Genomic DNA, 12,442 nt, shown 5'->3' on the forward strand with positions numbered 1-12,442 from the left:
AAATTAGTGGACTATCTGTACCCTCATTTATCCACTTAGCTCTTTGTTCATTTTTCTTTTAGAGTGTATTTTTCTAATAGATTTGTATGAGGTCTTTATACATAGACATATGCCAGTGAGTGCCAGGGATAGCTAGCTATGTACTGACTGGCAAAAAGAAGCCAATCTTTATACTCTTCCACAAAAGTTAAATTCAAACCAGCTAAGTTTCTTCTTATACAAAAACTGATGGTCACATAATATTTTTTTCAAAAATACTAAAGTTAACCAATCTCTTATGACCAAGAAAAGTGTTAAACAGTATACAGTCATTCCCACTACCATGCATTTCCACAGCTCCTTAAAAACGACATTATACGCTGGGTACAACATTCATGATTCTGGGGACAGATAAAGTAAAAGGCCAGACTTCACCACTGTGCAACATATGCATTAAGAAACCTGTACTTGTGGCCGGGCATGGTGGCTTATGTCTGTAATCCCAGCACTTTGGGAGGCCAAGGCAGGTGGATCACCTGAGGTCAGAAGTTCGAGACCAGCCTGGCCAACATGGAGAAACCCTGTCTCCACTAAAAATACAAAAATTAGCTGGACGTGGTGGTGCACACCTGTAATCCCAGCTACTCAGGAGGCTGAGGCACGAGAATCACTTGAACCCGGGAGGCAGAAGTTACAGTGAGCCGAGATCGTGCCACTTCACTCCAGCCTGGATGAAAGAGTGAAAGTCCGTCTCAAAAAAAAAAAAAAAAGAAACCTGTACTTATATGTACTTCTATTCCCTAAATATACAAAAAGTTACAAAATAATAATAATAATAATAAGGACATGAAAGAATACATACTCAGAAGCTGCTCATCTCTCTGTTTTCTTCTAGGCTGTACATATGTAGCATTGAATGAATCTGTGATAAGTAGGGAAGGCCTGCTTAGCATTTCCAGGGAACATCCATTTAAATGGCTATAAGAAAGTTTAAGAAGAGGAATATTTTATATCATTTCAAGTAAATAATAATAGCTTCTCTTACTTAAAAAATAAGCAGCTTCATTTATAAGGTGTTCCCTCCTCTAACCATAAAAGTAGACATGCTCATTGATAAGAAATCTAGTAACTTCAAAAAAGTATAAAGAAGAAAATAAAAATCTTCCAGGGTACCATTACTCAGAGATAACCGACATAATATTTTGGTGTACATCCTTCTAACTATATAAGTTTTTCTGTGCACATATGTATTTTTTTTATTTTTCTTTTTGCCCTGTCTTATGGTAAGTACTGATATACATATGTATTTTACAAAGCTGATATCCCATATACATTCCTATACACTCAGTTCTATACCCTGATTTTTACCCATGACATAAAAATTTTTTTCTAATCTAAATGTTTAACAGTTATAAAAACATTTTATTGTGTCTACACTGTATTTGATCCTTTCCCTTTACTGATATTTAGGTCATTTATTTTTGCCATTATAATCTTTCAAAGAACATTTTTTACAAAAGCTTCAATTGCATTTCTGATTGTTTCTTTAGGTCACATTCCTAGAAATGTATTTACTGTAATAAATAGTACTGCTAAAAGGCTTTCCAGAAAGATGTAACCTTATCTAGAAAAGTTCAACCAAAAAGACTGACCAATTCTACATACTTCCCAGAAGAAAATCACCATTTAAAAATAATTTTGGACTAGTGCAGTGGCTCACGCCTATAATCGCAACACTTTGGGAGACAGAGGTGGGCAGATCACTTGAACCCAGTAGTTCAAGACCAGCCTGGGCAACATGGCAAAACCTCATCTCTACTAAAAATACAAAAATAGCCAGGCATGTTAGAGCGCATGTGTAGACTTAGCTACTTGGGAGGCTAAAATGGGAGGATCACTTGAAGCTGGAAGGTCGACACTACAGTGAGCCGTGATTGTGCCTCCAGCCTCGGCAACAGAGTGAGACTCTGTCTCAAAAAAATACATAAAAATATAAATAAGAATAATAATAATTTTAATGGTATCTAACAAAAAAAGATCATTTAAATTTTCTCTTTTTTGACTTTATAACTTTTGTCCATCTTGCAACTGGTATATTTTGCAGCAAGTTGTAAGTTTTTGGGCAACTTGCTGCAAATATTTTCCTACTTTGATTTTTTTTTTATTTGTTGTTTCAGACATTTGAACCTGTGTGTCGTCAAATCTATCAAACTTTTCTTTTGCAACTTGGTTCATTATTTTTATGCTTACAAAGTCTTTTCCAAATCAGAGATCACACTCACCAATATTGCTTCATTTCTATTTAGTTCTAATCCATCCGAAATTTCTTTTGTTATATAATTAAAAAGACACAAATTGATTTTTTTCCAAAATGGTTGAATCCTTCAATACCATTTACTCAAATAGCCATGCCACAGTTTGCCACGGTTACTAGGAGACTGAACGAAGGAGGATGAATGCAGAAATGAAAACTTAAAACAAAAGTAACTATTTTAAAGGAAGGGGTCAGGAGAAGAAGAGAGCTCCCTGCTTCTAGTGAGCAAAGAAAGCAGACTTGAGCTTCTACAGCACTTCATATTTATTGGGTAGAAAGAGCAGGGAGGAGGAGGTAACGATTGGTCAGCTGCTTAATTGATCACAGGTTCACATTACTGCTAACAGGCTTCAGATGTGCCTAATCACAAGAAACACCTGCACCTGAGGCCTGACTGCCCTCAGCATTCTTTCTGGGTGGCAGACACAGTTTGTCAGTTTGCTGATATTCTGCATTTATGAGAACAGTCTGCTGTTTACTCATATAGCCTCCAGTGGTATACTGAGTTGATCACGACCCTCACTCTTTTGCCCTGCAACACAGCCATCCTTTCCTCATTAATCTATGATTATAAGTGTCTAAAATTCAGTCTAATTTGTCTTAAATATTTCTTAATATAAAGATCCTGAGACTATTGTAATGTAACACAAACTAGCTATGAACTTAATGTACAGATAAAACAAAACAAGCCTGTAAGAGACTAAACACCAAAATATTATATAGTAATGCTTTGAGTGCCAGATGAAGTGTGTAAAATCATAACTAGAATTGAGTTCCCTTTCAAAGGGACTAACTTTAAACATACAGGGCAGTCATATTAGATGGTAATTACATTACGTGCAGGGCAACTCCCATTTTTAAAACTATCAGATCTCGTGAAACCCATTCACTATCACAAGAACAGCATGGGAAAGACCCGCCCCCATAATTCAATCATCTCCCACCAGGTCCCACCCACAACACGTGGGAATTATGGGAGCCACAAGATGAAATTTGGGTGGGGACACAGAGCCAAACCATATCACGTTACAAAACAAAAGAACAACCCATCCACAAAGTTTTGTTAAATAGCAGGTCAAGAACATGTAATTTGATACGTAAAAATTCATCTCCTTTGCAACATCTCCAGGGAGATATCTGTTTTGTAGAGTGTATACTTAACCTGTAAATTTTTAAAATCTCTTATGTCTTATACCACACTACTATGCAAGTAATTAATTTTGAAAACATTCCCTATTTGATGCTTTTAAGTTGCTCTAAATTTCTGATAACCAAAACAAAAACTGTGTTTCTTATTTTTTCTCCAAAGAATAAAATAATACCAATTGCATTTCCTTTAGCTTTTCTCTTGATATACCTACATCTCCCTCTTGTGGTTGAAGTCAACTGCATAAACAATTTCTTCTTCTCCATCTTTGACTATTTTCCATATTGTTCCACCTATCATATGACCAGCTGGCAGAGGTGTGATAGACAGGCCATGTCCTTTACCTATGTCAACAAGATAACAATACTCAGATTTGTTTTACAACCCTAAAGAAAGGTTATTTACTTCTCAACTATAATATTTTAATAGGTAATACTGTATATGCAGTAATATAAATTTCAAAAGTAAAAATGCATATAGTGAAAGCAGGCTTCACTCTCCTGTCCCCCAGCTACTCCACTCCCTCACTGCAGGAAAACATTCTTGTTACTTTATTATGTAATCTTGTAGAGTTATTTGTGCTTATAAGTACAAGGCTAGAGATTAGATATAAAAGCTAGTACACTATTAAATTATTTAGTATGAACTAGCAAATTTTAATGTGTATTTTGTATATATACAATGATCAAATGTTTCCATTTTTGCTAACCTCTAAACTAACAGAATAACTTAAATCTCATTGTGCTAAAGAATTTATCCTGCAGAAAAATTAACTAGAAGCAAAACTGTTGAGACTGTTGTTATTCCTGGGCTAAATCTTTGGAGTCCATTATTGCACCATTTTATCAACGCCAGGGTTCATATCTATGAAAATATCTAATACAATTCTCTCTGTAGATGATAAATATAGACTTAATATAGGACTTCCTGACCTAATTCAAAAATAAACTTTTTAATGTCCAGTGCTAGAATTCATTATCTACTCTGCTGCCATAACACTTCATTTACCCCAATCACTACATTTAGCCATCTCAGCTACTTTGTCGCCTCAGTCTAACTGTAAGCTCTGAGGAGGAGGAAATGGGCACATTATCTTTTGTTTATTATACACGGTAAACACTAAATGAGTTTTTCCCAAGTTAAATATGAAAAGGCCTGAGCTATTAACATTTTGTTAGCATTTATTCTGAAATATTTTAAAATTCAAATGGAAGTTAAGAGTTCTGTATCAAGGCAGAATGTGCTAATTTTTTTATTCTTCAGACCATAATGCCTATAATTTTCTCTCTGAATTCTCCTCAGTATTTTCCAGCAAGTTAAACCCCATTTGTCTAAATACTTACTACTGGAAATTCTTTTTACCTTTCAAATTCACAATCTGAGAGAATTTTAGCTGCTGTATTTTATCAAAGGCTGCATCCACATCATCTAATGTAAAGAGTGTAAAATCTTCTGTATTGTGTCGAGACTAAAAGAATAACACAAATAAAGGTGAAAAACAATCACTGAAAGAGTGCTAACAAAATTTTTTTAATTGCTTAAATTACCTGATAAAGATCATACATGAACATCTGTCCCATTTTATAAACAGGAATGGTTGCATAGATAGCACAGTTCAGACCCAACTTTCCGACAGCATACGGGAGGGCACCAAGGTGGAGAGGATCAGGGTGTGACAACAGCACTGCATCAATCTGGTGAACATGCCTACAAGAACACAATCCAAAGGACTACTTCTTGAATCTTTTTAAGGGTAAAGACAGAATATTCAAAATTATTCACCAATTCTGGATTGAAGACTACGCTGGGGCAGAAGAGCAAAACTAAGAGCTAAAATTATGATTACTTATGAATTTCAGTTATTACTACCTGTGCTCTGCATAGCTACAAAAAATGTGGCATAAGGTACACTTAAATATATGGTGTGTAGACACATTTTCAACAGAAAAGAAGGCCAGGTGTGATGGTGCACACCTGTAATCCCCAGCACTTAGGGAGGCCAAGGCAGGCAAATTGTTTGAGCTCAGGAGTTGAAGATTAGCCTGGGCAACATGGCAAAGCACCATTCTCTATAAAAAATACAAAAAAAGAAAAAAAAAGCCAGGGGTGGTGGCATGAGCCTATAGTCCCAGCTACTTGAGGGGCTGACATGGGAGGATCACTTGAGCACAGGAGTTTGAGCTTGATGAGATCATGCCACTGCACTCCAGTCTGGGTGACAGAGTGAGACCCTGCCTAAAAGTAAAAACAAGAACAAAACCAAAAAAGAACAGTAGACACCACAAGTTGATTTTTTTTTTTAGATGGAGTTTTGCTCTTGTCCAGGCTGGAGTGCAATGGCGCAATCTCCAGCTCACCACAACCTCTGCCTCCCGGGTTCAAGCGATTCTCCTGCCTCAGCCTCTCGAGTAGCTGGGATTACAGGCATGTGCCACCACTCCCAGCTTATTTTGTATTTTTGGTAGAGATGGAGTTTCTCTATGTTGGTAAGGGTGGTCTCGAACTCCCAACCTCAGGTGATCCGCCCGCCTCGGCCTCTCAAAGTGCTGGGATTACAGGGGTGAGCCACCAGGCCCAGCCGTAAGTTGATTTTTAATAGCTATCCTGCATACTATTTTTTTATTTTTTTGGAGATGTAGTCTCGCTTTGTTGCCCAGGCTGGAGTGCACTGGTGCAACTTTGGCTCACTGCGACCTCTGCCGCCCAGCTCAAGCGACTCTCCTGCCTTAGCCTCTGGAGTAGCTGGGATTACAGGTGTCCACCACCACACCTGGCTAATTTTTTTATTTTTAGTAGAGACACACTTTCACCATGTTGGCCAGGCTGGTCTTAAACTCCTGACCTCAGGTGATCTGCCCTCCTCCACCTCCCAAAGTGCTGGGATTGCAGGCATGAGCCACCGCACCCAGCCTCACTTAACTCTTTTCCTTTTTTTTTTTTTTTTTTTGAGACGGAGTTTCACTCTTGTTGCCCAGGCTCTAATGCAATGGCACGATCTTGGCTCACTGCAACCTCCACCTCCCAGGTTCAAGTGATTCTCCTGCCTCAGCCTCCTGAGTAACTGGAATTACAGGCATGCACCACCATGCCCAGCTAATTTTTGTAATTTTAGTAGAGATGGCATTTCACCATCTTGGTCAGGCTGGTCTCGAACTCCTGACCTCAAGTGATCCGCCCGCCTCAGCCTCCCAAAGTGCTGGGATTACAGGTGTCAGCCACTGCGCCTGGTCGAAAACTATTAATTTAAGTTCAAGAACTCAGCTTAGAATTTCAGAAATTATTATTGGTTGGGCATGGTGGCTCAGGCCTGTAATCCCAGCACTTTGGGAGGCCAAGGTCGGTGGATCACCTGAGGTCAGGAGTTCGGGACCAGTCTGGCTAACATGGTAAAACCCTGTTTCTACTTAAAATACAAAAACTTAGCCAAGCGAGTGGTGCATTCCTGTAATCTCAGCTACTTGGGAGGCTGAGGCAGGAGAATAACTTGAACCCTGGAGGCAGAAGTTGCAGTGAGCCAAAAGCACGCCACTGCACTCCAGCTTGGGCAACAAAAGTGAAACTCCATCTCAAAAGAAAAGAAAAAAAAAGAAGAATTTCAGAAATATTAAGGAGAGGATATTTATATGGCCACATACTTATAACAGAAGAAAAAAAAAAGAAGAATTTCAGAAATTATTAAGGAGAGGATATTTATATGGCCACATACTTATAATGGATTTTTGTCCCAGCTTTTTTTTTTTTTTTTTTTGAGATGGAGTCTTGCTCTTTTGCCCAGACTAGAGTGCACTGGCGCAATCTCGGCTCACTGCAAGCTCCGCCTCCCGGGTTCACGCCATTCTCCTGCCTCAGCCTCCCGAGTAGCTGGGACTACAGGCGCCCGCCACCAAGCCCAGCTAATTATTTTGTATATTTTAGTAGAGATGGGGTTTCACCATGTTAGCCAGGATGGTCTCGATCTTTTGGTTTTTGCTATAAACTAGTGTAGAAAGGCAATATTTATCACATCGAAATGGTATTACAGTACAGAAAAGAGAAGTTGATTTAATAAAAACCTAGAATTATGAAATGTAACTTACTTCCTCAGGGAATCAATAATATCCATAGAAAAGTGCTCATCCCAGCCACAGTCCAATAAAAATCTGAACTCATCAACTTGGAGAAGATAGCAAAGGGCAGATTCTTCTTGGACCCCAGAAAGGGTAGTTAATTTGATAATAGATGTCATTTTTTTTTTGGTCCAGAAACAGCAAGCTAGAAGGGTCTTTCAAATGAAATGAAAATATAATTAAACATAAAAGCACAGTCTAGCATATATAATAGACAAATAAATTATTTCAAATATTTAAGTGCATAGAAATTCCATTAACACGAAAAGCAGTTTAAAGGCCCATTTCCATCACTGCCAAGTTTACTTTTTTTTTTTTAAGTGAAAGCAAGTTTATTAAGTCACTGCCAAGTTTAAAAGCACAAACATAATCTTAGACACAATGAGCCCTTTAGTGGCTCCCTAGTGGGGTAGTGAATGTTGCAATCAAATAGACCCATATATGAATCTACTCCTACGTGATTTGAAGAAAGTTAAACTTTCCTCACCTATGTATCTCAGTCCATAAAACATTAGTATTAATATATACGTAAAAAGGATACTGAAGTATTTCAAATAATGTATAAATCACCTATAACAGATACTACTGCATCCAAGTTCCTCAATAAATAAATGTTTAGGAATTAATGAACTCATCCTTCAAGATGAATCTGTTCCTCTTTTATCTTGCTTTGTGATGGCACTGATTTCACTGTATTACAATAATTAGTTTACATGTCTTTCTCTCCTATTAATTAGACCAGTGGTCCTTAAATAGACCCCCTTGAGAATCTGATAAAAACCTATGCACCCTCCCCTCTCCCCCACCAACTCTTAACACACCCAAACAAAAAGCAAGAGTACATATACACGGAGAAATTCACAAACTTTTCAGGGAGTTTAACATTAAGAACCCTTGCATTGGAATGTGAGCAACTAAAAAACGTAGGTGGCATGTTTGCAACTCCCTAAATGGAATCTGATGCACGCTCAACATATATCTGATGGAATGCAAATTGGGATGCCTACTACATATATTTCAGGAAAATATAACATGAACACATCTACAGGCCAGGCACGGTGGCTCATGCCTGTGATCCCAGCACTTTGGGAAGCCAAGGCAAGAAGACTGCTAGAGTTCAGGAGTTTGAGACCAGCCTGGGCAATGTAGTGAGATCCTGTCTCTACAAAGTAAAAAATAAGAATACTGGCTGGTGGCATGTACCTGTAGTCCTAGCTACTCAGAAGGCCTAGATGAGAGAATTGCTTGAGCCCAGGAGTTCAAGGTTACTGTGAGCTATGAGTGCGCCACTAGACTGGGCACAGAGTGAGACCCTAAAATGTACCGTAGACTGGGCAACAGAGTGAGACTTTGTATTTAAAAAATAAATAAAATAAAATACATACATTTTTTAAAAATGGGATTTAGAACCTGGAACTATGTGCTATTAAACAGAAGTTATGAAAATATTCATTAACAAAGTTCAACTCCACAGCAACATTTCAGATTTTAGCTCCCTAAAATAAATGAGCTTTTCCTGGCTAACTATGCAAGTAGGAGAGAAGGCCACAGAGTTAACCTAATAATTTCTTACCACTACTCAAGCCATCAACAAACTAAGGTAAACTGAATATCCACCTTTCATAAGAGGCTGACAGGGGCTGCTAAACCCACATCTCCCAGCCTTGTTTATCTGAGTGACAGCCAAAATCACAAGACTGCTAGGTTATCAATTATCAACGATGTGTACATCTCTCAGTAAGACCTAATCCCCTACCTCTTCTCCCTCTCAGATCGTTTCAGGATGCTCTCTGGAACTATGATTATACTCACCTGTAACTGCAACTGCTTCTCTGAAAATCTCTTCACCTGCTTGTCTTCCCAGGTACCTGGCTGTTCCCTAATCATACTTTCTCTTACAGCCTTCTCAAGGTTTTTTGTTGTTGTTGTTTTAACTTCTTGTATCCCCTGTACTTGAAAAGCAGGAGGTATGTGTTCCTTGCTCCTCACTGCAACTTCTAAACCATGTCTTCTCCTTCCTTTCAAATAGTCTAGTCCCATTAAAGCTCTTGCCACCCAGCAGTTCACTATTAGTCTTCCACATTTCCTCTTCACTATGGCATTAACCCGGCCTCATTCACTGAGGACTTTTACATGACCCATTGTTCCTCTCAGTAACTTCAATACTGACCTTTGGTTCCTTGACTTCCTCAACTCCAATAATCTTCATTTCACTTCAGCCACCCACCACTACGATTACACCTGAGATCTTATCACTACCAGTAACTGTACTACTTTCAAAATTTCACTTCAAGCATCTCATTCTCTAACACCTTACTTACTCTAGTATTCCCATTGCAAAAATCCTCTGGGCTCAGTGGTATCTCTCTAATTCGCTGACTACTTTTTCCCTATCCATGACCCCCTCCTGTTTTTACTCAGGTCCTCATCTTCAATTCATGATCTGTTAAGATTATTTGCAAACACTCAAATGTCTTGCTCCTCTAGTCCTTCTCTCTACTAGGCTGGCAAAACCCCAGTCCTGATTAACTCCAATTGTGCGGGGGTGGGGGGGATGGGATATGGAGGAGAATTACAGCTGTGCTATTTGCTTTTTTTTTGAGACAGAGTCTCACTCTGTTGCCAGGCTGGAGTACAGTGTCACAATCTTGGCTCACTGCAACCTCCATCTCCCGGGTTCAAGTGATTCTCCTGCCTCAGCCACCCGAGTAGCTGTGACTACGGGCATGCGCCACCACGCCCAGCTAATTCATTTTAGTAGAGATGGGGTTTCACCATGTTGGCCACAATGATCTCGATCTCTTGACCTCATGATCCACCAGGCCCATTTTTTTTCTTTTTTTTTTGAGACAGAGTTTCACTCTTGTCACCCAGGCTGGTGTACAGTGGCAAGATCTCAGCTCACTGCAACCTCCACCTCCTGGGTTCAAGTATTTCTCCTGCCTCAGCCTCCCGAGTAGCTGGGATTACAGGGACCCACCACCACACCTGGCTAATGCTATTTGCTCTTTAAATTCATGGCCAAAGGCCTCAAACAGGCCGTAAGTATTACCCTTCAATCTGACTTTTCTTAGTAGGTTGACTTTCCATTTCTGAGACTACTATTCCAGACCTCCTCCTCTTTGTTCAAAGATCACCCATCCCTCCCTCCACCCTAGTCTCAGCTGATAATCTCATTTCATTCTTCAATCAGAAAATAAAATTAGACAATAATTTCTCATTTTCCAGATACTACATCTATTAACCTATCTGCATGTACACTGTTGGGTCTCCTGTTGTATAGAATAGTCCTGCTCCCATCCAAGGCCAATCCCTCTATGTGTGCCATTGATCCCATTCTTATTTACCTTCTGAAAGACTTGACATCTTCAGTCATTCACTCTTTCCCCTGCATCAACGTATCACTGATGTATCATTCCCATAAGCTTATAAAAATACTCTAGAATTTCCCAACTTATAAGAACCCTCTCTTAACCCTTCAACCCCCAACAACCACTGCATCATTTTTGGGTTTCCCTTTCACAGCAAAACTTCTCAGAATATTTGTTCACAGATATATCTCCACTTCCTCACCTCCCATTTGCACTAAGTCTGAGAAGCCAGAGAAATGTCCATTGGCTTAAGTTGTATAGAGGTTTATCAATGACCTTTATAAAACACTTCCAGTGATATACTTTCATAACAACTAATTATATTTCTCAAATTTTCTTCTCTTCACTGTGTCCAAAACCTCTAACTTGTTTATATATTTTCCCTGTCTGTAATTTATTCTGAGTCATTCTCAGAGATAGTCATTCTCTGACCACCCTAAAGTCCTTCTTCACGTCCATTACAACATCATTCTATTTCCCTCAAAATACTTAGTGCTCTCTAATTGCTACTTATTTATTTACTTGCTTTGTCTGTCACCTTCTCCCCTCCTGTGCCCACACTGGAATGTAGACTCCATGAAGGTAAAGACCTTCTGTTTTCATCACAGTTACATTCCAGCGCCTCCACAGTGCCTAACATACAGTGATAGCCGATAAATGTTTCTTAAAGGAAGAAACGGGGCATGGCTAGTATTAAATAAGCTCACTGTCCTTACCACACCATAAACAGAACCTATCTACATGTATTTGCCCTTGCTTGGGAGAGCTCTTTGAGTACAGGAGTTGGCTTGATCCATTTTTTTATCCTTAGTACATTAGCACATCCCTGCACATAGTGGTTGTTCAATAAATAACTGTTGGTAAGTTAAAATTTAAAATATATTGACTTGTTTTTGTTTCCTGAAACAGGATCTTGCTCTGGTACCCAGGCTGGAGTGCAGTGGTGCAATCATGGCTCATTTGCAGCTTCAACCTCCTGGGCTCAAGTGATCCTCTCACCTCAGCCTCCTGGGTGGCTGGGACTACAGGCACACACCACCACACTTGGCTAATTTTTTGTAGAGACAGCATTTCACTATGTTGCCCAGGCTGGTCTTTAACTCCTGGGCTCAAGCGATCTGCCCACCTTGGCCTCTCAAAATGCTGGAATTACAGGTGTGAGACAGCATGCCTAGCCTTCATGTGTTCTTATTTGGGGTACAAAGACATTAATTCTCTATTTGATGAAAAACGTTTATAAATACTATTTTGGAAAGGACCTTGGAAATTATCCCTGTCAAAAAGCTTACTTTACCACAATTATATTAATGGCCTAAGGGAAACTCTTTTCTACTTAAGTCTTCCTTAATTCCCACTTTCTTCATTTAGATTATGAAGTAACATGCAAGGTATCTTGCAGCTAGAACTGAGTAAGTTCATATTAAAACTGTTTTGCAGACAGACCAATATTTCAACAGATGAAAAGATATTTTCACTACAATTATTCATAATAAAGCTATATCTTTATCAAACATTCACTACTTAC

The 12,442-nt window shown here is 39.0% G+C and overlaps 1 protein-coding gene across 4 annotated transcripts in view; it reads right to left on the reverse strand.

Moving 5' to 3' along the window:
* The window catches only part of CPSF2 (cleavage and polyadenylation specific factor 2), a 39,682-nt gene that overhangs the window by 23,069 nt on the left and 4,171 nt on the right, over positions 1 to 12,442 (reverse strand). For all 4 annotated transcript variants that reach the window (XM_032179842.2, XM_032179838.2, XM_032179837.2 and 1 more), the window contains 5 exons: positions 7,517 to 7,701; positions 4,988 to 5,147; positions 4,803 to 4,908; positions 3,655 to 3,784; positions 842 to 957 (listed from right to left, as the gene is read on the reverse strand). In XM_032179842.2, coding sequence (XP_032035733.1) covers positions 842 to 957; positions 3,655 to 3,784; positions 4,803 to 4,908; positions 4,988 to 5,147; positions 7,517 to 7,665 — 661 coding nt within the window. In that variant the 5' untranslated portion in view covers positions 7,666 to 7,701. The remainder of the gene's footprint in view (positions 1 to 841; positions 958 to 3,654; positions 3,785 to 4,802; positions 4,909 to 4,987; positions 5,148 to 7,516; positions 7,702 to 12,442) is intronic.

The sequence above is a fragment of the Hylobates moloch genome, unplaced genomic scaffold (genome assembly GCF_009828535.3).
Source record: "Hylobates moloch isolate HMO894 unplaced genomic scaffold, HMol_V3 SCAFFOLD_16, whole genome shotgun sequence".
In the NCBI taxonomy this organism is placed as follows: Eukaryota; Metazoa; Chordata; class Mammalia; order Primates; family Hylobatidae; genus Hylobates; species Hylobates moloch.